Source organism: Erigeron canadensis, chromosome 7 (genome assembly GCF_010389155.1).
Source record: "Erigeron canadensis isolate Cc75 chromosome 7, C_canadensis_v1, whole genome shotgun sequence".
NCBI lineage: Eukaryota > Viridiplantae > Streptophyta > Magnoliopsida > Asterales > Asteraceae > Erigeron > Erigeron canadensis.
This window is the reverse complement of record NC_057767.1, coordinates 28,945,144-28,972,800: the sequence shown is the minus strand read 5'-3', so window position 1 is coordinate 28,972,800 and position 27,657 is coordinate 28,945,144. Positions and strand designations below refer to the sequence as shown.

Here is a 27,657-nt window from a genome sequence, read left to right as displayed (position 1 = left end):
TTGAAGTTCCAAACCCAATTATCATTTTCACCAGATGCCATGTTAGAAGGAAGACAACCAATCAATTCTGTGAGCATTTGCACATCACGAGATGATTCCAGGTTACGTCTCCACTTCCACGACCAATTAGGACTGTTCCAGCGGTCCCAAACCTTGCAATCTTTATCCATTTCAAGAGCAAATAACCTCGGAAATTTTTTAGCAAGTGAAGTATCACCATACCAAGTCTTTTTCCAAAATTTTGTACTCTTTCCATTTCCCACCTTGCGAATAATAATATTCGAAGTGATAGAAGGAATTTTATGCATTTATTTAATTGTCTTTGCGATTCTGTACCAAGTACCTCTACTTTTAGCTGAGAGATTGAAAAAGCAATCTTTACCATGGATGGCCTCAATAATCTGAACCCAATGACTTTGAGGGTTGGATAATTAAAGCCCTCCACCTCCATCTATATAGTAAAGCTTGATTCATGGCTTCAAGACTACCGATTTCCAAACCCCCATCTTCCTTGGCAGCCAGAACCGTGTTCCATTTAACCCAGGCAATCTTTTTTTGATTTTTGGAACCACCCCAAAAGAACTTCGATCTCATAGCTTCCAGATTGTTGTTCACCTCTTTAGGCATACGGTACAGAGACAAAAAGTATAAACCGAGAGATCCAAGCACCGAAATAATCAAAGTAGTCCTTCCACCGATGGATAAGAGATTCCCTTTCCAGTTAGATAATCTTTTATGGAATTTTACCACAATAGGATCCCACATATTAATCCTGGCCGAGCTACCTCCGACAGGTATACCAAGATACTTAAATGACAATTTTTCAGGTTTACAACCAAAAGACAAAGCCATCCGGGACACCTCATTTTCCTGCACGCCTACACCAATTATGGATGATTTTTCCTAATTTATATTCAGTCCAAAAAGACCATGAAAGAACTTGAGTGCTTTAATTATGGTGGATAAATTAATATCATTCCAATCACTAAGAATCATCACATCATCTGCATACAAAAGGTGAGACACAGGAACCTTATTAATGTTAGCACAATGGAACTTACCATTCCGGACAAGGTTGTCAAAAGCAATGTGGAGTCCTTCCGTAGCAATGATAAACAAGAAAGGGGCCATAGGATCCCTTGGCGAAGACCACGCTGGATCGGAAACTTCTCAGTGGGGCTCCCATTAACAAGAACTGATGCTCTGGTAGAAGATAAACAATGAAATAATGTGTTACAATTATACATGCGTTCATAGATCGAGATTAAAAAACACAAACTTATATAATTGCTTAAAAATGTTCATATAACCATCTATATACATTTGATCATCACCAATCTCATGAAAATATTAGTTTACAAAAATACTTGCATACATATGATCAACCTGTATACATGTGATCATAACGTTATTCGTGCACATGTGATCATAAAATTATTCATGTCTCCAAAAATAACATAATGGATAATAATCCATGTTTCTACATAATTGTAAAATATAAAACTTCATCTAAACAATTCAAAAACAATCAAAAAACAATTATCATGTAAATAATAATTATGGATTAAGCTTGATTTTAAAAAGTTCTTGCATTTTTAAAGGTTCTCAAAATAACTTTTCAATATATAACGAGTCAATTTGCAATGTGTATCTAAAATTTTATTGGTTATTTGCTACATGTTAACACTCACATTCGACATCCCAATATTAAAAAGCATGAGAGTTTTAGAAGACTAACCTTGATAATATGATTTATTTCCGGTACATGTAATTCTAATTTCAATATCATATTTGAAACAGTAATAATTATTAATTAATATACGAACTTCATTAAGAAAAGGAAAAAATTAATAAATCTCGGTTACCCGTGGGGAAACTTACTTGACGGTTGGTAAGTAAACAGGGACCCGTCAGGTCCGAGTCCGGTTTGGGATGCAGGTTTGATATTATCTAAACCCGGCCCATACCTGGCTCGTTGTCATCCTTAATGATATTGTGGTTCTTAAGTTTATAGCGAAATAAGCTTCAAAGTCCATACGTTACATACACTATAAGAACATTTTTAAAGGTGGGCGAATAGGGAAGATGAAATGTGAAGGTAAAATGGATGATTGGACAAGAGGTGTGGGTGAAAGGAGTAGGTGACAAGAGAAAGGAGAATGTGTTCACTTATGGTGGTGAAGGTGTTCATCTCGTTGTCTTTTATTGCCTAATTTATTTTGATTGGATATTGTGGTGTATTCTGAAGTATATTAAATTTGAAGGTGAATGTTTAAATAAAAAAAAGAAGGTGATGGCGATGAGTGCATATATGGGTGAAGATGATGTGTAATATAAAAATGTAGGTGAAAGAGGTGAACGATTAAAATTGATCTAACAAAGTGAAAAAATACCTTGTTTATGCATTTCTATATCCTTAACCTTACATAATTAAATAACGTGGAGATACATTGTTGCTTAATCGTCTACGATTTAGCACCAAAGAACTATTAAATTGGGCATCTTTAATACAATAATAATACATTAATACTTATCGTCAATTATACGGAGTAGTATTATATTATACTGATGGCGTGGGGCATGTAAGATTGTAAGAATAAATTAATGAGGAGAAAGGAAAGAAAACACAGACTCTGATGGCATCAGCCATCAAGTGCAAATTTCATGCTTATGCTTGTTTTATGGTTACTTAAATCATTTTGTTAGCATATTTTTGTGTTGCTTTTCTGCCTTTAACGATCATTAGTCTCTGGCCACCACCCTCATTCTTATGTTTCCCATTAAGCCATTACATTACATTTTGCCTCTTCATTTTTGTTCTTGTTTCTATTTTTCATAAAGGCTAAAAACAACTTTTCCGCTATATGATCAAACATATCAAGGTGGAGAAAGTGTTTATTGTTGGTTTTGATGATGTAGGTTTTGTGTCCTCTAAAGTTATTTTGGGAGTTAAAAAATGATAAAAACGTATAAACTATCAAGTTTGAGTGCTTGACATTCTTAGTTTATTGATTATTAAACAAGGAGTGATTTTCGGATTTCCTAATCGGAAAATATTGAATAAGTTTAGTAATACCAATGTGACCAAATAATCAAGAGATACAAGTTTTGAGTTCCAGACTTATATATTAATAATTAGAAACAAATGGATACCTATGTTGGACGGAATGAAACAATGATAAAACTTCGATTATCTAGTATAGTAAACACGGTAATTGAACGACTCATTACATTCTATAGTCATGTTTGTATAAACACCTGTGTTTAGTTCGGTTCTGAAAACATTACGATTAACCTTATAGGGTACAAATGTGTGGGAATAGTTAAGTAGATAGTGTTAGAAAGGTAAATGCCAAATTTTACATTTTTACCGCTTAAATAATTGTAATTTAGACAGCGTCCAGGTAATGTATCTCATCATAGGGAAAAAGTATATTATAAAGAAAAATGCTAGATTTAAATAACAAATAAATATAAATAACAAATAAATAAAAATATATGTTTTACAAATACATACATGGACAAATATAGATCCTAGATTTATAAGTCGGTCCAAAAGATAAAAGTCGGCCCAAACGAGATGGGGATTCCAAATAATTTGGCCCGAAATATATACATACAGCTTCTAGATTAAAATTAAATCCTCAATAATATTCTTCCCCAAAATTAAACAAACCCTCGTCTGTTTTCATTACCGATCGGTTCGCAAAATCCATCCATCTGAACGTCACGACGTCGTTTTGTAAGTTCCAATTCTTCATCTCTCATACTCAATCCCTATATCTATATCTATCTCAATATATATTAGTTATATAATTAATTAGAAAATGGGGAAAAACGATTTTTTAACACCAAAAGCAATAGCAAACAGAATAAAAGCAAAAGGGTTACAAAAACTTAGATGGTATTGTCAAATGTGTCAAAAACAATGTAGAGATGAAAATGGATTCAAGTGTCATTGTATGAGTGAAAGTCACCAAAGACAAATGGAGGTTTTCGGGCAAAACCCGCATAGGATAGTCGAGGGATATTCCGAGGAGTTTGAGAGCATGTTTTTGGAACATATGAAAAGGAGTCATAGGTTTAGTCGAGTAGCCGCGACTGTTGTTTATAATGAGTATATAAATGATAGACATCATGTGCATATGAATTCGACGCAGTGGGCTACGTTGACTGAGTTTGTTAAGTATTTAGGGAAGACGGGGAAGTGTAAGGTTGAGGAGACGTCGAAAGGTTGGTTTATGACCTATATTGATAGGGATTCCGAGACCCTTTTTAAAGAAAAGTTGAAAAGTAAGCGGGTTAAAGCGGATGTTGCTGATGAAGAGAAACAAGAGAGGGAGATTAGGAGGCAGATTGAACGGGCCGGGCAATTGAATGGGGGTGTAGGGGATGCGGGTTTGGAGAGTGAGGAAGCGAGGTTGTTGGTGAGAGATGACAATGGGAGTGAGAAGAAGATTAAGTTGAGTATCGGTGAGAAAAAGAGTGTTGGGAAAGAGAAGGGTGAAGGGGGGTCGAGATTTGTGTTTGAGGAAGTCGAGGATGTGAAGAAGAAGGCGGTTGATAAGAAGGAGAAGACGGTTGGTGGGTCGGCGTTGGATGAGTTGATAAGGGAAGAAGAGAAGGCGAAAGAGAGGAGTAACCGGAAAGATTATTGGTTATTTGAAGGGATCGTTGTGAAGGTGATGAGTAAAGATTTGGCGGAGAAAGGGTATTATAAGCAAAAGGGTGTTGTACGAAAGGTGATTGATAAGTATGTCGGGGAGATTGAGATGGTTGAGAGTAAGCATAAGTTGAGGGTAGATCAAGAAGAGCTTGAGACGGTTATTCCGCAAATTGGTGGGGTTGTGAAGATTGTGAACGGTGCGTACCGTGGGTCGAATGCAAGGTTGGTTTCTGTAAATACAGAGAAATTCTGTGCCAAAGTCCAGATTGAGAAGGGTATCTATGATGGGAGAGTTATCCAAGCGATAGAATATGAAGATATATGTAAACTTGCTCAGTGAAAGTTGTGTGATGAACTACTATTGTCTCTAGCAGGTAAAACCTCATAAAATCATTTGATATTTGCTTAATGAAGTTATATGTTTCTTGTAACAAAGATATTAGGGATTGTTTTTAATTTTTTAATTTTATTGTTGATTGTAGTTTAAAGTCTGCTATATCAAAATATTTACATGCATATGATTTTTTTTAGCATAATAATAGCCGCGGATTTGAATAATGAGGAATGCTAAGCATATGGTATTTTAGTAATTCAGTAATCCCTTATATTGAGTGTGCATTGCTTATTTGCTTATACGCACCAGCATTTACGAGATTGTGTTAATGTTTTTATACTAGCATACTGTTCAAGTCTTGATATTTTTTTATTTTACAAGTTATGTCGACTGATACTTACCATAATATTTTCACCTCATTCATCATAACTTATTCTAGACATGTAATGTTGTGACTATTAAGAAACTCGAGAAAACTACAGTATATCTGTGACAACTCAATCTTTACCTTAATAATTGTATACTCTTGTTGATGTTTAGATGAAATTGTGGCTTATAGGAGTTACATTTGCAGGTGATTTAGATGGAGATATGTAATTGACAATTGAAGATGACGAATTTCAATCAAACAAAGATTTTCAAGATGGAAAAACATTCAAACAAAGAGGGGATCCTATGCTGGTGCTATTCCCCTTTCCGGTAGGAATGTCAACAACAGTTATGTCATTTATAATTTCTCAATTGTTGCACATGTCACTTGCTACAAAATAGCAACCTCTTTCCTTTAAATGTGGGTAGTTGTAAACTGCATGTTAGTAAATAGGAGCATGAGACTGTTACATAAATCCTCCAGGTATCGTTTTACACAGACGAATGTAGCATTTAGTTTGGATTTCTATGGAATTGCTGCGTTTTATTCATCTGGGGAAATAAACCAAGTTTCTGTATTCCATGCCAGTTGTCAGATGTTAATTTTATGATTTTAACATTTTGGGGTAGTTGGATATTCTTCTAAAATTAGTGTTTATGATTGTTTTAGGGTTTATTGATTGTGTCACCAGTCATCACTCTTGGTACTCCTGAAATAATTGAAACTTGAAAGCCATATAAGACTAGAAGTTCAACATAGTTTGTTTGTTTAATAATGTATTTTTGTGCACCTGCAAATTGGAAATCAGTGCCATGGAATGAACAATCTGATTTATCTGCAGTACTTGTGTATTTAGAGAATAATTGGGTCTTTCCAGAAATTAAGATTGTCCAAGATTTTATTTTGCTTAGGGTGTAATATATGAGCTTTTCAGAAGAATCGTTAACTCGCGGCTGTCAATACCCTGAACCGGTTTACTCAGGGAATTGAGTTAACTTCCGTATGAATGATTCAATGATGACTGGTCTAGTGTGGGTAAATATGGAAGTTATGCTTGGGCTAGTACATGCTAGTTATTGAATTTAATTTTGTTTACCGTAATTTTAATTGTAGTTTGAATTGTTACTACTTATTCATATACAATCTTCCTTCAGTTGGTGTTGCGTGTGACTGGTGAGAAATAAAATCGCAAACTAACTTGACTGTATTGCATCAGTCTTTATTTAGTCAAATTGCTTGCAAAATAAGTGGAATTATTTTATGTGGCTTTTGAATAGATAGCTTAACTCAATGAACAACGAATTTTGAATTTTTTAGGATATAAACCCCTAAATTCGGAGTAGATTGAGGCTGGGTTTTTTAGAATATATTGCTGCATAAAGTTTGACAATAACAGAATAACTTAAGGTGAACTAATAAAGAGAGAATATTAGGATTGAAGAAAATAGTGTGATGGTGTATCAGGGGAGTAAGGAAACTCATAATAAATTCACTAGCTACCTCTATGGAGTTCTTAGTCGCCATAACTTTGATATATTTCTAGATACCTTCTCTCAAGGGGTCTTGGTATTGCTCCCCAGATGTTGGAAGATAAAGGAGTCTGATATCTGACTTGTTGTATTCCCACCAATTATGCCGGTTTCAAATGGTTACTTGACGTGCTTTCCCAGATGATGCTTAACTCACAAAAAATTGTCCTTCCTGTTGACCCTTTCACAAAACTTTTAAATGATTTTTTCAAGGTTTTTGAAGAAACCAAAGCAATGCTATAAGATGTCAAAGAGTCAGTTATATACTGTTATAGTTGAATCAACCCTTTAAGTATGAATCATATGTCAAAGCTTGGTACATATGCTTAATCACGTTGGCATGGTTCTGAGCTTATAAGACCATAGGCGACTGTAAATAATGGCACATTAGGCTGTATTTTGAACAAACTGAGGTATTAACATCATAAATGAATTGTGGCTTGTTTAGAACTATGTTGCACTGTCATATCCAGATATTGGCTGATCGATTTTTCCACCTATTCTTTCAAAGCAACACATTGTTTAACACATTGTTTTTGTGAAATATTTGAATAAATGCTCATTCATTTAGGCAAGGTTAGAGTTTCTTGTGACAATGGCGAGCAGTGGCCAGTGGGTTTATTCTGATTTTTTAATTCATATCCTCTTATCTAATTTATACACCGAAACTTTCAGGGTTTGTTGGATGAGTAGGTGATTGCATATTTGAATGCTTTCCGGTAAATGGAATTACGTAATTATGGATCAACGTTTATTTTGAATGCTTTTACAATCTTCTTGTACCATTCAGGGTTCTTATATATATGTTATATATATATATATATATACACACACATATACATATTAACTTGGATTTTGTGCTTACATGTTTGTATTTGTTAAATCGTAGCTGTATCTGGAAATGAAAAATGTAAAGCAACAATCAGAACCTGTAACAACAGGAACTAGTAGTAAGTGTAAGTTGCATTGTTGCAGGATAGAGATCCAAAAATGGTGGAAACTTCAGAACGTCTGGAACTGCAATGCCTAGAAATTGTGGCAAAACAGGTGGGTAGGTAATGGGTCAAAAATAGATTGGTACCGAATCAGGTAAAAAGTTATGAAGGATAAAATGTGTTTTAGTTGACTTAAAACTTACTTTTGTCTTGACACGGCAACCATTTTGACCCACCCATTTGTAGTTCTCTATCTATGTTCTTTATTGGTGGTAAGAAGCAAATGTCGGTTATCGGTTTATTATCGGCTGACCACTGATAAGCGATAAATAGGATATATCGGGGATATATCGGATACCTTAAAATGTAAAGGAATTTATCTAAAATTTATATATATACTAACAAATAAACAATTTGTAATACAATAAATCAATAATTAGAATATAAAATTATAGGAAAAAAAAATAATTCCACTTAAAGTTTTGAAATTTAAGTTTCTATAGACTATATTCAAAAGGGAAAAACGGTAGTAAAGAAAGTAATTACAATTTACAACTAGATATTAAAAGATTATTAAAGATTAACTCAAAAATTAAATAATTAATTAAAAATCAGATAGAAAAAATTGAATTAAAGAAAGTAATAAATAAAAACCCAATTTTTTAAATAAAAAAAAATTGGTCAATTTTTTTTCCGACCGATATTGACCGATAAGTGCCGAGTTTGACCGAAATTTGACCAAAACGATAAATTGCCTGATAAGTCATTTTTCTTATCGGTGAAGGCCGATAACCGATATATCGGCCGATAAATCCGATTTTACAACACTGATAAGAAGAAGAAGTTTAGCGTTAGTTCTCCTAACGAAAAATGAAGCAAAAGAGAAAGGGGAAGGAAGCTCGAGATTTTTATTATGAGATGGAAGTTGTCGATTCATGATACCTTGCTAGTTTGCCATTTATATTAATATATATTAATTCTGTCGTTAAAAAAAAAAAAATGGAAGTTGTCGATAAGGTGGCAAAAGACAAAAAGGGGAAGGTTGGTGGTGGGTCTGGGATGGATGACTTGATTTTAGAGGAAGAGAAAGCTAAAGAGAGGAGTAATCGGATACATACTGGTTATGTGAGGGAATTGTTGCGAAGGTGATGATTATACAAATGGCCGTCACATAATATTAGCAAAAGGGTGTGATGCTTAAGGTAATTGCAGGGAAAACTGAGATATGTATGTGAGAAAAGCATAGCCAAGGGTTGAATAAGAGCTTGAAACAGCTGTATGCACTTTGGCGAGGTTGCGAGGTGTCTAATTCAATTGCAGTTTTGTTTGAGTTTATCACATAACAACATCAGATTAACATATCTATAGTTAGACCAAAATCAACATCAGATTAACATATCTTAGTCAGACCAAAATCCCTTTTTATTTGTTTTCATCACACAACAACATCATATTGTACTTTTAACTTTGTGTACATAGAAAGCATGATATTTCTTTTGATCAAAACACATCTTTATAGCATGATAAATGCTACAAGTAAATATATAAGCAAACACTTTTGTCTACTCCATATCATGAAATCAAGGACATTTTTGCTTCATTCTCTTCATCGTTGAATGGATGATCTTCTTCAACGTCTACCATAATCTTTGAACTATTTTTTCTATCACCCAATAACGGATTTGATTCCTCTATCGGAGCAAGAACAACATCCTCCTTTGGAGCCATATTTTCTTTCACACTAAACTCACTTCCCAACTTTTCTACTATTAAGTTATCAACGGATCCACTACTAGAACCCAAATTCTGCGTTTTTTTCTTAATGAAGTTTCCTGCTTCCAATTTCGCATCTTGGACCTGATTTTCTTCAAGATTGCCATGTTCATTAAATTGTGTATTGGACCTTCTGTATTTTTCGGCTGAAGATTGTTGAAGAACACCGTTTTCGGATGAAACTCTATGGCTAAAGCTCCCGAAACCTTCAATCCCTCTACTTAATTTTCTTGCTCTTGTTCTTTCTTCTTTCAAAACATTCCCATCATTAAAAAACTTCAAGATTCTTTCTGATTTCATTCTTACATTAAGCCCCCAATTGAATCTACACCGTAAAGGCGTAAAACACAGTCAAAAGACCAAAATCTTATACTACAAAGTACAAACTATTGCTACCGATATTATAAAAAAGGTAAACCAACAATAAAGATTAATCTTTTACATCAAATTATCCAAAACCAAGAAGAAAAAAAGGTACCCTTTTTCATCAATATATTGAAAGCTAGTCATTTCTTGAAGAACATCTTTATGAGTCTGAAATTCTTGTGCAACACTTTCTGGGCCATGTGTTAACAAGTGTTCTAATACCAACACAGCTTTGTAACACATCCTCCAATTGTTTGCATCAAATCTCACTAATCTGTTATTTAAGTCCAAATAGTCACACTCAATAATACAATTTCAACAAAAACAGATAGATACAAAATACATACTATATACCTGTTGTGAAGAACATTAACAATCCTCCAATAATCATCAATTTCAAAAGCAGCTTTTGATATCAACTTTAAGGTTCTTGCATCTGGTGCCCATTGGTTGCCATTTGTTGACTCTTCAACCAATCTTAAATAACCCATATTAAAAAAAAAAAGTAAGTTAAACTTTTCTTAGGAAATATAAACCAAAATTTAAATATGGGATGCTTGGATTATCTTATTTTCTGAGCTGATCGGCTAATCGAAATTTCAAAAGACCAGTATACGCATTTCCCCCCGCCCGGCTTATGAGTTTATCACTTTGATCATACTTATATAAGGCTATAAGCCAACTAGCTATGCACTTATCGGTCTTTTGAAATTTCAATAAGCCGATAAGTCCAGAAAATAAACTAATCCAAATACGTAAAAAAGAAAAAAAAAAATTGAGATTACAATTGAGCAGGGGTGACATCAGTCAAGGCTAATCTAGCAGTCTTGATCTTTTCTTTAAAGAAAAAAGAGGCTTGTTTTTTAAATTCATGGAAAGATGATGATCCCAGATTTTCATTGTTGTTGGGTTTGCCTAAGATTGACATTTTTTCATGGGAGAAAAATATGAAGTCTTGAAAGAATAACGAAAGTGGTATAGTTGGAGTTGGTCAAATGTTTGGAAATACATGATATTCAAATGTAAATGGCGTCACACTTCAATTAATTAATCCATTTTGAGTCCAAAAATGTGACACATGCTAACTTTGACTTATTGTGAATGGAAATATGTGGCTCTATATGATTCTGTTGGAAATAACGTATTTTATAGTTTGTGTTATAAATATTACAGTATTATTACTATTATAATGAAAATGTTATATTTCTTAACATTCATTACTGCAAAAAGGTTAATGAATTAGCTATAATCCTTCAATTTTTGCTAGTTTGATCAAGTTACTTTTACAGAAAGTTTTGAGTTTGTATACAAAGCCTAATTGTTAGTTAGTCACTAACCTTTTGTGTTTTGGTGAATGTGTTAGTTAAAGATGTATTTGGACTTGAAAAATCAAATTAACAATTTGTTTTTGACATAACAAGTTAAGAAATTTCAAAGTACTTTGGTGATAGGACATGTTGCACGAATAAGAGGTTAACCGAGTATGTGATAATTTCATAAAACCTCATATATTTAAGTAAACGATGACGAGAATCATTAGTTTGGATTGTGCGAGCTGCGAGACATATATACCTTGATTATTTTTCTATTTTATTTTATTACGAGTACTTTTTTCCCCCTTAAAAACGGTGTGTTAGTTTAATAGTGATTCGAACCCTAACAGTGACATCCAAGTGGGCAGTATGCTAGCGGTTAGAACCCGAAGACACCCTTGGAGACCAAGGGTGCGATAACACGACCTGAACGCGTCCGAAGAGAAAAAATGTCCGAGACCATAGGGAATTGACATTCGATCCCAAGTCTTCCAGCCAACATCCCCTCCCTTAGAACCCCCAAAGAGGGCCCCATGTGGCTACTTGATCTAAGACCAAGTGGTTTTGATTATTAGTTATTACTAGCACGAAACCTGCGTGATGTGGCGGTGGACATGGCGGCGACAGTGTGGTGGTAGGGTGAGAGGTGGCGTCGAGTGGTGTAGGTTATTAATGTAAAATTAATTGTCATAAAGAGTTAATGAATATATTTTAACAAATAAATAATATAATGTAATTTAATCATTAAAGATATTTTAGACAACTTTTTCATGTAACTTTAAACAAATAGACTATTTTTTTTTATATAAATTGGTATGGATGTGTTGCATTAAAAATAAGCAACTTGTTACATAACAATGCCAACAACGAAAATAAGGTTTTCATGAACAAGTAAAACCATCTACAACACAATGAAAACAAACCTCATAAAAATACTTATAGTTCTATTACTATTATCAATTAGTTAATTTATTAAGGGTAAATCAAATATGCAAAATGGAATGGCTGCAGCAAAGAAGAATTTTTTTTGGAAAATACTACAATTTAACCCATTCATTATATAAGTATAAATCATCATTCCCTGACTTTTATATAACCACAAGAAATTTTGATGCAGCCAACAACAAATATACTATCCCCATTTATTGATTATTAAAATTAAAATATCTTGAGGCTTTTTTTTTTTTAAACAGTCAAAAGGGATATTTTATTAATAAAGGAAATACTAGCGAGAAGCTAGGAGTACATAGCATAATATAAAGCGAGAAATTACAAACTTGACGGTTTTGTTCAATACGCTATCCCAGGATATTTACTTTGAAAGGTGTCAAACGGTTCCATGGAAAAGGCCAGGTTCTCGGTCCAAAAGTTGCATTTTGATGACAGCATCGCATAGACTTGGTGGTAAAGGATCCAGAGGGGTCAAGTTTCCATGTCCAGGTGTCACTAGAGTTTGTCAGATGCGTGCGTGAAATCAAAGATAAAAGGGCTTCGAGTTGCTGCAGTTCGGTGGAAGAAGTGGGAGGCTTGGACCAGTTCCATTGCCACTGGGAGAATAATCCATTACCGGTACAACGATCTTTGATGAGGCAGGTCTTTTCTCGTTCAAGTTGAAATAGTTCAGGAAATAAAACAGAAAGAGGGGAATTGCTGATCCATGTTTCTGACCAAAATCGAATAGTACCTCCATTGCCAACGACCTGTAATTTGAGACTCCAAGCAAACATTAAATTGGACAAGGTGGGAGTCAAGTTTGGCGATAGTTCTCCAAGCTCCCACCAAATCCGGTTTAAAAGGGACAGGGGATTGGCTACGATTAGAAAAGTGTATGGAAGAGATGACGCGTCCCCAAAGACAATGGGGATCCTTACGGAGGCGCCACCACCATTTGGAAAGCAATGATAGATTTTTAACATGTAAAGAACCCAACCCTAACCCGCCCGAATCAACAGGAGCGATGATTTTTTCCTATGCAATCCACGATATTTTCTTCTTAGAGATCGATCCCCCCCCCCTCCAAAAAAAAAGATCTACGAATTGATTCAAGTTTTGATATGACACTTACCGGGGCCTTATACAGAGAAAAGTAGTAGGCTGGGAGACTATCAAGCACGAATTTAATCAAGGTGATTCGACCACCCAGAGAGAGAGAGAGTAGAAGATTTCCATTGGGATAATCTGGTTTCAAAGGTGTGTATTACCGGGTCCCAATTTTTTACCAAATTCATGTTGGATCCCACCACAAGGTTAAGATAGGTCATGGGAAACTCACCCGTCATGCAATTGAGAAAGGGTTCGAAAGTCGAAACTCTTTCCCATTGTTTTTATTTTAATAGATTTTGTTTATGTTTAGGTTTACTTTAAAATAACGTCAACTCGATCGACTTGGTTTAAGTGGTATGGGATATTTTTAGTTTACAATGTTCATATCATATTGTAATAATATACTTTCCAGTTTCATTTTTCATCATATTTGTTATCTACAAAACTGGTTACTGATGGATTATATGTATGTGTAAGTTAGAACATTAAGTATGTTATTATCTATATTTTGGATCGATGCGTTATTGGCCCGTTAGGCCGTATTTTGAGTTACTGAGAAATTAAGTTGGTTATTATGCTTCTTTTGGGTCAAGAAAGAAGTCTACGTGTTTTTCAGTTAATGGTCATAAGCCAATAAGCCTAGTCATTGAGAGTGAAAGTCAAGTCATATGGTTTTTTGAATGGTGAAGCATGGGGTTAATAAGTTATAAGTCTTCGGCCTGTTTGACCGTATCTCGATCAAACATTCCATTTATGTGCTATAGTGAACGAGAGCAAGTATCCGTGCGTTACGGCAGCGAGATGGTGGGGGTGATAGGTTATATAGTGTGATACCAAATGACTTAGCCGTACGGGCTCTGCCCTCGGATTTAAAAAATTCGTCGAAAGTATATCGAATGACATCTCTAATGAAAGAGCATGAAATTTTAAGAACACCCATATAATTTTTAGAATTTATCGATGTATGGTTTTTGAGATAAAAGATTTTGAATGAATTGGAGGAATAAATTATTTATGGATGAGAGAAAAAAAATGATTGGTTGAGATTTGAGGAGAGAGAAAGTGTGTTAAGTAAATATAGAATTGATATATGGACATTTTAGAAAAGTAAATATTGAAACTTAAAATGTAGACAGAGAGATCTGCTTTATAATATAGTATAGATATGATTTTTTCGTCTACTGATTTTTAGTTATGGTCATTTTTTTTAGTTATGGTCATATGGAACAAAAGTACAAAAGATGGAAAACTCTAAGTAATGTGCAGGCCCAAACATAATGTTATGGCAGTTGGGCTGTAAATTTATGGTGAAAAGCTTTTCGAAAACAGGAGAAGATCTGAGCTGGGCACTAATTTTACGTTGGTCATGTATGGTCGCTGTAGGCCGTGAATCCGTGATACGTGACAAAGATGTTTATATTTTAGTTTTTTTGTTTATATTTCAGGCCCGATGATTAGATTTTTATTTATTTTTTACAACTTTTGTTTATTTCTCATTTTTGGTTCAGTTTTGCTATATCTATTCTCCATATGTACACATAGAGTAGTGCAAATTTTGACCATCTTTCATTCCTCATCTATCTATACACCTTATTAAAAAGAATGAACCCTGTTAAAAGTTACAGGAGAAAAAATGTCAGAATTGCCCTCCATTAAAACAATAACTCATAAATATGATAAAACCCCACTCTAAATGAAACAAAAACACCATTAGTCCATCAACTTTTAAAATAACTATACTAACCATTATATTAATTAGATTTACATAATAGCTCACACTACTCATCGTCACCACCGTCAGTCGCAACCGCCGCCCGTCACCATCGCATTGTGGCCACCGCCGCCACATTTGCGCGGGTACCATGCTAGTATTGATAAAACATTGTCAGATGTTAATGCTATGATTTAAAACATTAAGAAGCAGTTGATTATTCTTCTGAAATTAGTGTTTATAATTGTTTTAGAGTTTATTGATTGTGTCATCACTCTTTGTAGTCCGGACATAACGCCATACTTCATTTACAACCCAACCCAACGGTATTATTCATTAAAAAACTAATTTTTCTTCCAATCCAACTAAACTTAAATTTTATACTTCCATCAATAAATCAACCTAATACTAATATAATAATAATAATATAAATATATAATAAGCAAGTTATATTACGTTTGTTGATTTTGATTCTTTATATAACTTTTATAATAAAAAAATATTTTATAAAATATATCCCATCTTTTATATTTATAATATAATATAATTTACGTTTGTTGATTTTGATTCTTTCCGCCGCAGCCATCAATTTTATTTTGTCACAAGGGTTTTTCTTTATTTGTTCTTACTATTTTGTTTCTTATCTTTTGTTTAATTTACCGTCGACCATCAATTATTTTGTAAATGCAGTATACACTTGCTGATGATAGTTTGGGCACTGGATGTATATTTGGTGAAGTATTGACCGGTAAATTGCTTTTTTCCTAGCCAAAAAGGGCTGGTAGTATATTGGTCACCATCACGAAATATCATTCTCTATAGTATGTTTCCTTGCATCATCTATCCGTTAAGAAATCAAATTTGTATTTTTGTATGAAATGTGGTTATCGGTTATTATTTGCGGGGAGTTTTAAACATATCAGGTATTAGAGTCACTTTCATATGACCTGCCTATAGGTTTAAACATTACTATTTAAGATTTGCAAATGTTTGGTTTTAGTTCGATTTTTGCCGTCTTTACTAAATTTTCGGCTAATTGATATTGTCTCACCAGATTAATAAAATTTGTATGAATCATGTTACCATCCTGACATTTCAAGTACTACAAATATTATATGCTCTCTTTTTTTTTTTGTAAAGGTGGTGAGAAGACTGTTCATGTTCTAAACTCTGCCATGTTATGTGTAGCCTACAATCTCCGATATTAGGATTCCTGAGTAGAGCACTGTTGGAGATGTAAAGATAAAAGGGTATATACTTTGGATAGTTACACAAATGGAACATATGTTGAAATCATGTTATCACTCATGATCATATAAATTGCATGTTTAAACAACTGTATCTATCTCATCCAAATGCTAGACTTAGACTGTTTGGCTCAATTTAATGTCTTAGTTTTGTTTAGCTTAACCTCATAGATCTTTCTACTGACAGAGAAGCTCGAGAATGTTAATGATCAATATTGGGCATTACGTGCCGAGTCAAGAAATTGAAGTTGCTATTTACAAACTAACATAATCTTTAAAGAAGTCCACGGGCGATCAAGATGAAACTGAGGAGATCCTCGACATTTCTAATACTGAAAAGTATACACTTCTTGATATTCCTGACAACATGCTTACACCGGACCAGAAAGTGAGATAGAAGCGTTAGGCGTTAGGTGTAATATGGAAGATGAATAGTGGCGCGTGTAAGTTGTTTGTTTTTTTTTTTACTTTCATTGAAGGTGGCATGTTGGGCGGTTCATGTGGGTTGAGTAACGGGTCAAAATTCAATAATTTTGACCTGTAGACACTTTATTGCTCATGTTTTTTTTTTTTTTTAATAATCAAGTAGTGCATTACTTATGACTACAAAAGCGCTTTTAACAAATATGCGTGCACTTATTTATCTCTACTCTTTTATAAAGAAAATACCACCCGTTGAAAAGAAGAGTTGCGAGATTACTTTTTTATCCTTGCTTACCCATTATCTATCTATACTACTATGCATTTAAGAGGGATATTTTAGTTATTTTGCTCCTGTACAAGTAAAATTAGAATAGGTACAATCGCGTGGTCTCAAATTAAGATTCGGTTCTCGATCATCTCCCACTTTTGAACTTCAAAAACGGATGGAGACTCCCTTTGCAAAAATAGTCTATTTGAAGTCATAAATAAAACTTTAGTGTAACTTATTGTTGGGAGTTTGAATTTCGTCTAGGCTCATAGTTCACCAAGTGATGATCTCGAACTTAGTCCAGAGAAAAAGAAGTATATCTTGAATAACAAGAATACAATTTTAAACATGATTTGATGAAATTGTTTTTTTATTTCAGCAGGATACAACTTGCGTGAATGCTGAAAACCTGAATTGAGGTTGGGTTACAAGTCATGGAGCAACAAGTGCACTTGCTAGATGGTAAGGTTTTCAAAATCTTGGAGATTGTTCTTTTTTTCTTACTATATTAGATTTCTCGAGTTATACTAAATTATAATCTATCCATTGTTTGGTTCTTTATATTCTATATTGCAACACAGGTATCATAATTAGTAATGGTCTTATGTTATGAATTGGTGTTGTCAATCGTAGTCGAGAGGTAACTCACCAAGTGCCTCTTTTGTTTCGTAAAACAATGTGATTTAGTGTCGAAATAGTTAAAGGCCTGAATAATTTAGAGCTTAATTATGAGATGCAGATTGCTCTTGGTAATATCTTGAAGTTCCGAAAGAAAAACTGGGTGCTTGATTTTATTGGCGGGTTCATTTACTTCATATTGGCCTTTTCAATGTTCCCGCAGGTATATATTATGCTAATATTCTCATTAACCTGTACTTGAAGATCGAGAATACTTTTTTTTTTATAGTTTTTTCATAGTGCAATCTTGGCCATATCTTAAAGAAAAACGATACATTTACGGGCCATGTTAGGATTTTTTTAGGAATGTATAGAATGCTTTTATGTACATGCTTGGGCAATCATATGTATCATTTGTGGGTGCCATGTTACTGTTAGTGGCTGCAATATCATTTGTTCCTTCCATAATGTCAGAAAAAAGTAACGTAGTAATAGGAGTTCTGCGTGTTTCAGCACACCTTATAGCTACTTTAATTCTCATCCTACTTATGGAATTAGTTGTTGAATTATGCGTTCAACATAGCCTTTTGGGCTTTGGCTACTTCGGGTTATCACACATTATATGAATGGTACAGATTGTGGAAAGTGAGCACTTTTCTAAACCTATGTCTCAGGAATCTCATGTCCGCTTTTGATGTTCTAGAGGTTCGATTTTTATAATTTTGGTACCATTTTCTCTTTTCACTTATATAAAATTGATTTCTTGTGCAATAACCAGGTTATTGTTGTGACACGGAGCAATATATGCAAGAATGAGATGATTTTAATCTCACTAAAGGGTGCAGCCATATATGATACTTGGGCTTAACATTGATAAGGTGGGTATATAACATTGATAATTTTTTTCTTTGCAAGTATTACATATAACACTATAAGTAGTACGCATACTTTACTCTTCAATGGTATTTAAAAATGTTAGCCCGTTAAGAATGACCGATTTGACCCATTTCCCTACTAGACAATCCTTTTTGTCACATCTAAACATTAGATTTGTATATTTGACATCCATCTCTTGCATGGCTGATAAACATTCTAATATGCAGGTTCCAAAGGAAAGGGCTAGATCCCCAGCGGGAAAAGGTGAAATAGCCTCAGTCGGCAAGCCACCATAGAAAATTTCTGAGCAATTAGACGGTAAATGCTTTTCATCAGAATCCTCTAAATACAGTTAAGATCATTGATCATTTTGTCATTCAACCAGGGGACAAATTGCGAGTAGCGCAGTAGACGGGTCAACGTCTCATTGACTATATAGCTTAAAATAGTTCGAAAATTATTTTGATTTAGAGACTTAGTTTGAAAAATTATTTTAAGTTAGAGACTCAGAAATGGACGACATGTATTTAGAGAAAGAAAAAAGTGTATATTTTTTTACAAGACAATGTAGGCTACTTATTTCAGAGAAGTTGGTTTAATATGAATATTTTGTATCCTAATCAAAGAGTAAATTGCAAATTTTGTTGACATGGGTATGCTCAATGTATAGATATAGTACAAACAAAAGTTACAACGGATAAAACTTGAAATCACTATTAGTTTTAGCAATTTCAATTCTGGCATGAAGATTGATACGTTATCGAGCGTAGGATCTTAATTGATTGATTGTCCAGTTATATTGTTCTGGTAATCGTGATATGAGAAGCCCTATCAATGGTATCCGTTGCAACGCGTGAGTACCATGTTAGTATATTAAAAGAGAAACCTAAATTAGAAAAATGGAAAATCTGGACCTTATATTGAATTTCATCTTTTATTTTCAACCCTAGGATTAAAATGCTTACATCATCTTTGACTGGACTTTTAGTCAAAGATGATTTTAGTCCTCCAACTTCTATTATTTTTTTTAAAGACCCATACATTTTGACCTTTTGCAAGTTTCCACTATTTTTTTTGTAATATAAATTAAAAGCAATATAGATTGTAAGCAACATGAGAAACACTCTTTTAAGTGAGATCAAACGAATTATCACAAAAAATTATGCCTAATAATTTAATAACAAAGCAATATGAGAAACGCTCTTTTAAACGATTTTTTTTAACTCCGATCTATGTTTTAATGAGTGTTTTTATTTACAAGTTTACAGATTCTTGATTTTTAATATAATGATTATGATCGATCCTCCATATTCTAATTATATTTTTCTTTACAAGATGATTAAAATATAAGATAAATAAGGTAATCAACTAAAATATTTTTTCTCATTACGGTTCATTTTTTCTTCTCTTAGTTTTTTATACCTTTTAATTTTTATTTTTATTTTTGCCAGCTTTTTATATATACAAGTTTAACTATTTTTATATGGTTCTCCCGCGTATTACGTGGGTTATACGCTAGTTATCTGCAATCAAGTATTTTAAATGATTTATGATATAATTTAAATATTTCCCAATATTATTCATACTAAAATATCTTTATAAATAACTTTATTTATATATATAATTGCTTTTTTCTTTTCTCAAAATGTTAAATTTGCATCTAAGATATAAAAAATAAAAGTCACATTAGGAATCAACATGAATCGGATAATGTTAAATACCACACATTTTTTTTAGAACAGCAAGGGTCGGGCAACGGGTATCTGGACTAGTTACCGTGGACCTAAAACTTGTTTCCCTCCCCCTGTCCGCCCCACCCGGTAAATGCTCCACGAAGGCCAAGGAAACCTAAAGCTTGTAAATCTCACGCCCCAGAGTATCGAACCTCAGACCTTACGGACAAATGTCCGGGAATGTTATTTTTAAAATTTTTATCAAGTTTTTTAAATTTTGTAAGTTTTATGAATCCAGACAGAATTATTTAGATTATTTACATTTGTAGTGTAATAATAACAAGAAAAATTTCCTCGCGTGTTGCTGGGAGAGTTTTTTTCTAAACCAGTAAAGTGACCGCATATAAAAATATCCTTGAATCCTAAACGTAATATTATCGTGTATATATACGTTTCTTTCAAAATATTCCAAAAAATTAGAGCAATTAAAAAAGATTTACTTGTACAGATCTAATTTTGTTAATAACTTAAACATTTCCTTTGAATTTTTATATTATAATTTGATTAAATTTAATTGTTGTAGTCGAGTGTTTTTAAAAATGATTATGACATTTGCCAAAATTAATGGATAAAATTTGGAGAGAAAATTACTAAATTATAATTATCATGTATGTGTGATATTGTATGGGTTATTTAAAAAGATATATCATTTTCTCACATTTAAACATATAACATTATACAGTAAAAGATAATATAATATAATAGTTAAAAATGTCATATACCTACCCCATTGTATTGTAAGGCGTAATGTGTAAAATTGTAATGATACGTGTCATTTTCATTATACATCACCTCTAAGGCTTCTAGCTAATATAGTACTCCTTAAAGCATCTACAATGGAAAAAACCTTTCAAAAGCTTTTTATTTTGCTACCTCAACTATCTATTAATTTTAACCTATAAAAAAGTTATATACTCCAATGGAAATGTTTTTATAAAGTTTTTTTTCTCTCTTAAACCAAAAAAGGTTTTTTCTTAAAGGGTTGAGCATCCTCAACCGTTACCTCAAAAAATTCATTCTCTCAAATGGTTATAAGCTTTTAGAAAACTTTTTTTATTCAAAGAAAACTTTTGTTCAACTTCCATTGAACATGCCCTTACACTTTTCTTTTTTCACTCAGAGACAAAATAAAAATAATAAAAAAAAACAATGCAAATGAAATTTTGACCATGCTATTTCAATTCATTCCAATTTCCAAGAATAGATCTTTCAATTAATTACAGTTGCTCTCATAAATTAAGTTTGATGTTTAATATGTGTGTGGAAGTGTTAGGTCAGTGACTTGAAAGTGTGATGACATTACGGACATGGGGATTGGTTTGTCGGTTCCGATATCATTATTGCAACGGCGGATCATACAAAGCAAACGGCTGCAAACGAAGTAAAAGAGACCGATGGTTACTTGTGGTGGTTGTTCGCGGCGGTGAAAGTAGACCAACAGTTGTTTCTTTGGATTGTTACCGGCGGCACTACAAGAAAAATGCCATTTAGCAACATACATAACGACTTGGTTTGCGACATATTTTAAGCTAGCGACTTACATAGCGATATTAAGTGTGAAGTTTCTATAAAAAAGTCGCAGATTTTTGTGACATTAATTTACAAGACGCTAAAATAGCGACAATAATAGCGTTGTCCTAGTTAGAGGTGTTCAAAAAAACCGGGTTGGAACCCGAACCCGAAAACGAACCCGAAACTGGTCAACAATCAGGTTTGACCCAAACCGGTTCGGGTTTGACCCAACCTGGCGGTTACAAACCGGTTTGGGTTTTCGGGTTTTATTTTCGGTTAGAAACCGGGTTGAGTTCGGGTCGGGTTCGGTTTTTGGTCAAAAAAACCGAGTCAAACCCGGTCAAAGTTTGACCCCAAACCGGTTTCAAACCGGGTCGGGTTGGGTCAAACCCGGTTTTGGTTCCGTTGACTGAAAAACCGGTTCGGGTTCGGTTTCGGTTTCGGGTTGGGTAGAAACCGGTTTTTGTTCACCTCTAGTCCTAGTTGTGACACTAACTTTTTTATAGCGACATGGCTACTATGAAGGTAACCTTGTCACTATCTCAAATTAGTCGCTATTCATGTCACTGTGCAATGCTAATTATAACCTACGATTGCATGTTCCATGTTATTTTTTCTCGTTATATATGGCGAACATTTGCTTATATTAAAACAAAATTTTTTTGAGCTAAATAACGGAAAATTATACAAATGAAGAACTTGATATTCAAATACAAACTATTATACATTACATAATCTAATTCTTCGATTTAACATCCAAAGGAACTTCTAAATAAACTAAACATTAAAAAGTTTCTAAATTTAAACCAAAGATCTATTTCTTTGGTTGAAGTGCATCTCATCACAAAAGATTATAGCATTTTATATTACTGGAGTGATGGCATATCTGCTTCTTGAGCATGAACTTTTCGGCTTCCATTAGGAAGTGCTACATGTTTTAACTAAAAAAATAAGAAAAGAATTGTTCGTTGATAATAGTTGGAAACACCCATATTTATACCTTAATACTCAACTGGATAACCTTTTGTATCATACTTACCGAGCCTCATGTTATAGCAGATTATTTAAGAAAGAAGAGCTCTGATGGTAGCCTGCAAAATATACAAAACATGTATGTTCATATGGTTCGAATCTACATGTACTGACGGGAATTATTGCTTCCTTTTGCAGAAGCTATTATAGATGCACTTGCTGTTATGTCCAAAAATGCATGGCAAAATAAACAAGGGCGGAGAACCGATGAAGAGGCAAACCTATTTGACCCATTACCCAAACTGCCATTTTTTCAGCTCTAAACAAGTGCAGACAAACCTATTTTGACCCATTAGCCATTACAAACTTATTTTCACCTCTAAATAATCGAATGTTATATACAATAATTGTTTCGGATTCCAAATATAAACATCCAGTATCAACAGCCTAATTTTAAAAGAAAATATGATTAAAACAACCAAAATATCTTTATATTTAGTACATAACTAGATATGACCAGTTTTAGATATTAACACCTTTTTTATATCCTAATGTTGCTATCAAACTTCCAAATCTCCCACAAACAAAACCAAACATCATAAATAAAGAAGGATACCAATCAACTAGTCGGCTGACCATCTATAACACCTATCTTCTCATGAGCAGGCTGTACCAACCAACAAACTTGATCACATGGGTAGGAATCTTTAATTCTAATAAGAAAGCCAATAAACCCCATGTTCTTTTTGAATTACAAATCCAAGTGAAACTATATGTCTATATACGTGAAGTATTCGTAAAAATACGAAGTCTCACCTGTACACATCTCCTAAGAGCAAAATCGAGAGCCCATCCATGAACTACGTCATTCTGCACACGGGAAAGCAGCCCTATATAAACAGAAAATATAATAAAAGCGGTGCCAAAAACTTCAAAAAAATGCTTAAAAGTTGCAAGTATATTGTAGGTGCTGTATTAAAACAGATTCACAAAAACTATATGATTACAAAATAATCTACTTCTCAAATAATGAAACGAGATTCTGAGAGGTTTCTATGCATTCAAGTAAACTTCACATGACTTTCAACCCATTGCTTCATTTGACCTGTCTCCTTAAGGTGAAACAATTTAATTGGCAGATATAAATAAGCCCAAATGGACCCATTTATAAGTAAATGATTTGAAATTGCAACCTCCCTAGTATCAAAGCACCACATTTCAGAAAGTAAGATATAGCTATTTAATCAAGACCATTTGAAATTGCATAATCAAAAGAACTTACAGCCGCCTTGAGTGACTTGATTATCAAGCTGGTAGCCGAGGTTTCCAGCGATGTTTAGAATGTCAAGTTTACTGCAAGTTAAATAAAGCCAGTTAACTTCATTTTAAGGAATATAATCCCATGTATTCTGAACGAAAGTCACAATTCCAAAATTACAAGTTTTATAACCATTGATATGAATGTAATTGGCATCATTTGAAAGAGTCAGTCTTTTAAATGGCTGAATAAAACTGAAAGGAGGAAGTACTTGACAATTACATTTGGATAACTGAAGTGTCGGAACACGAAACTCCGGTCCAATGAGTCGTTTTTGCACCAATTAATACACCTACGTACTGAAAGCAACAATTTGAATAACAAATAAATTACATCTACAGGGCACATTTGACTCAGTGATCTCTACATAACATTCTGTCCAAATCCTATTATAAACTCTTCAATAAATACTTAGTATGTCAAATACAGATCACCCAAAGAGTAGTTAAGAAAATGAAAATGGGTAGATCTCATAATGAGAAATGTGATGTAACAGGCTAATATTTGACAATCCTGGCTTGTTTTTTATGCTCTCATACTCTATCACACTCTGTAAAATGTTAAATTAACAATATAATTAATCCAAATCTTAAGATAGATAGCAATCTAGCATTGCTTTCTAACACCTAACAAGCTACTATTTAGGAGTGTAGGCAGCATGACACCTGCAAAATTTTACATAGAGCTGGAAATCACTAGTAACCGATATCCAGAATTCCAATTACCTGCCAGGTATTAACGCCCCGGGCGATAACTGGTCCATCCAGGCACTAATAAGAAGAAAACAGAAGTGACTTCATTGTCCGAATATATTTACCAGCAAGTAATCTCAGTGAGCCCATCATTACAACGAATGTTGAGAGCTTTACATGCCTCATAAAACCGGAACAAAGTCAAGGCCTGGAGTGGAAACCAATGCTACGCAGAAACCTGTCAAACAAAAACAAATAAGGCAAAGTAATAACTAAGTGACTGCAAATCCATGTATATACTATAGTTTTTGATATAACTTATCAAAACTCATTTACATACTTGAAACTCTGCTCATGGCAGTTTTTGATAAGAGTACTTACATGACGGATGATCGGTCTAAAATCACAGGGGAGATCGTCGTTGCGGTATAATCCTTTCGGCGATGGCTTTACAGTCTGGCGGTACGGTTGCTGCGGTGGTGAAAGTAAGGTGGCGGCTGTACGGTCGCCTAACTGCAGCGGAGCTGCGTCGGATATCACAGATTCAGCGATGGAGCTTCGATGGATAGATTTGAGATTTTAAAGAAAGTGAAAAAATACGCTAAGCTCTGGCGGATGCTATAGACAGATTGAGAAGATATTTCATTGATGATATTTTTAAGTATAAGTTCTTTCAAGAGTTTTTTATTATTTTTTTTTAAAAAAAAATATTCTTTTTTGCTAACCTTAATCTACTTTTTACTTAAATAAAAAGCTCATAATCATATTTGCAGGATATGGAAAGAATAACAGGTTTGTTTACTCGCTTTGAGCTGGTTCCACATGCAGTGGTTCAGGTAACCCCTTTAACTTTGTGCTCTTATATTCTTTTGTAAATAGTTGATACAAGTTCTAATTAAATTTGATGTTGTTTTTATTTTTATTAAATTCTTTGTAAATTATTAACACCAGTTTTTTCCCCTTACTCTTGATGTAACCGGGAGAACGAGACAAACTCGCGCTATTAGATGATGCCGCAAAGGTTCGTGCATATTGGCCCTGAAGCAGATGGAGACGCGTTCTGATAGCTTCCAAGACACCATGGACCACTATGATGAGCTTCACCTTAGGCCAATGGTCGGCACCGATATTTTGTATGTTATAAGTCTGTGTCGATACTGCTTCAACGACCATGAGGGTTGTGTAGAGCTGTTGGATCAGATAGACATGGTGTGTTTTTGTGTCTTTTTTTTATATTAGTTTTTGAATGATTTTGTTAAAATTGTGATGTTTGAGTCCTTTTTTTATAACGTTTCCCTCTAAGGCTACCCCCTTGGTTTGAGAAAGTTTAAGTGTTTAGTTAGTTCGACAATGATAACACCAACATCACACAAGATCGCTTCCACCGGTGGGATAGGATTCCTCCTATTGGGGGTTTGTATGCGGCTTACGCCAACCACATACAAAACCCCTAATAGGAGGACTCCTAAATCGGAATCAAAATCTAAGATTATATCCACAAAAAAAAACATATAAATATAGATAATTGCATTATCTATATATTAGAACTACTAAATCGGAATCAAAATCTAAGATTATATCCAAAAAAAAAACATACAAAACCTTCCAAAAACCAAATAAGATCTGATAGTATTATTTAATAGAAAAGTGAATAATTTGTTAAAAGAATTATCGTAAAAAAAGTTCTCTTTTAAGAATTATAAAAACCTAATAAATCTGATAAAAATTATGGACTAAAACTACTAATTCGGATTCAAAATTCTAAAATTATATTTGAAAAAAACATACAAAACATTCTGGAAAACAGATAAAATATATATCTAAAAAAAAGTTAACTAAAAAAAATATTATCTACAAAATTAATTCCTTTTAAAAGTTATGAAAACTTAATAAATCTGATAAATCCGATAAAAAACATACAAAACCTTCTGAAACCTAAATAAGATCTAATAGTATAAATTAATAGAAATGTAAAGTATTTGTTAAAATAATCATCTTAAAAAAGTTCTCTTTTAATTATGAAAAACAAATAATTCTAACAAAAAAATGGACTAAAACTACTAATTCGGACCAGAAGTAAATGTCGATTGAGAAAATGTAAGAGACAACCCACACCACCAGAGATATGTTTTCCGATCACCACCGTCGCGTATAGATTTCTCGCTCACCCACCCTCATAAACATTTGAATTGAGTAACGACAGAAGGACAAAAGCAATAGGAAAACATGATTTTGATCTATTCGTTCAATGAAATGATGAGTTTTTTTTATCCGTTTGTGTAAACTAAATTTATGAGGCTTTGAACTTTTAATCGTGAGTTTGGGTGGGTTGGTAGGTAGGGATATTCAGTTCTCAAGATGAGGAAGATGTATATGGGGTGTGTATGTTAAAGGAGATAAACATATACATTTTAATTAATTTGTCTATAAAAAAAAGCTTTTGATTTTAGTGTGTATGTTATCATAGAACTTTTTTTTATATATATACAGGGACGGAGCCAGAATTTTTTGTGTGAGGGGGCAAATTTAAAAGTCTCTTATTATATTATTAGAATCTTTGAGGGGAAAAAAGTTTTTAAACAAAAATTAACTCTAACCGGAGAATTAAAAAAAATGGACCCTTAAAATAATTTCGTCCTGGTGCCAGTTATGAGAACATCTATCTTTAACTTGAACATTGGTCTTTACAATTTTAGAGCATGTGATAAATTTTGATACAATTAGTCACACAAATAAAACACTTCAACTTCTCTTTTTCAACTTCGTTAAAAAATCAAAATAACTGAAGATTTTTACTTTACCAATAAAAGATTTTATCTCAAAACTAATGCTTCCAACATAAGTAACATACTTCCAAAGAAGAGGCTTATGACAACGATGATGATATTTGTATGTATAATGTATTTTTTATTATTATTATTTTGGAACAAAACTACAAATATACCTCGAAAAAATTAC

General features: G+C 33.4%; 3 protein-coding genes and 1 long non-coding RNA gene across 9 annotated transcripts; 1 reads left to right on the top strand and 3 right to left on the bottom strand.

Annotated features, from left to right (window-relative positions):
- Positions 1–393: 393 nt before the first annotated feature.
- Positions 394–3,768, bottom strand: LOC122609238. The gene is made up of 3 exons (XM_043782296.1): positions 3,677–3,768; positions 1,062–1,203; positions 394–903 (listed from the first exon to the last, which is right to left on the bottom strand). Exons 1-3 carry the CDS (start codon positions 3,766–3,768, stop codon positions 394–396), a joined length of 744 nt encoding a protein of 247 aa, XP_043638231.1.
- On the top strand, positions 3,658–5,950 carry LOC122607264 (KIN17-like protein). The gene is made up of 2 exons (XM_043780200.1): positions 3,658–5,040; positions 5,575–5,950. Exon 1 carries the CDS (start codon positions 3,828–3,830, stop codon positions 5,004–5,006), a length of 1,179 nt encoding a protein of 392 aa, XP_043636135.1. The 5' UTR covers positions 3,658–3,827; the 3' UTR covers positions 5,007–5,040; positions 5,575–5,950.
- Positions 5,951–9,238: 3,288 nt separating this feature from the next.
- Positions 9,239–10,988, bottom strand: LOC122607662 (epsin-3-like). Its single transcript, XM_043780681.1, has 4 exons — positions 10,759–10,988; positions 10,328–10,450; positions 10,086–10,247; positions 9,239–9,932 (listed from the first exon to the last, which is right to left on the bottom strand). Exons 1-4 carry the CDS (start codon positions 10,899–10,901, stop codon positions 9,407–9,409), a joined length of 954 nt encoding a protein of 317 aa, XP_043636616.1. The 5' UTR covers positions 10,902–10,988; the 3' UTR covers positions 9,239–9,406.
- Positions 10,989–22,399: 11,411 nt separating this feature from the next.
- Positions 22,400–25,959, bottom strand: LOC122607997. Of its 6 annotated transcripts, none has more exons than XR_006325143.1 (8): positions 25,665–25,959; positions 25,081–25,223; positions 24,733–24,937; positions 24,230–24,306; positions 23,972–24,042; positions 23,506–23,579; positions 22,757–22,808; positions 22,400–22,658 (listed from the first exon to the last, which is right to left on the bottom strand). It is a non-coding gene; the product is annotated as an uncharacterized LOC122607997 (long non-coding RNA). The 6 variants fall into 6 exon arrangements; XR_006325147.1 differs by lacking the exon at positions 25,665–25,959 and adding an exon at positions 23,306–23,356 and having other exon boundaries at positions 25,081–25,658; XR_006325142.1 differs by lacking the exon at positions 25,665–25,959 and having other exon boundaries at positions 25,081–25,658.
- Positions 25,960–27,657: the final 1,698 nt, after the last annotated feature.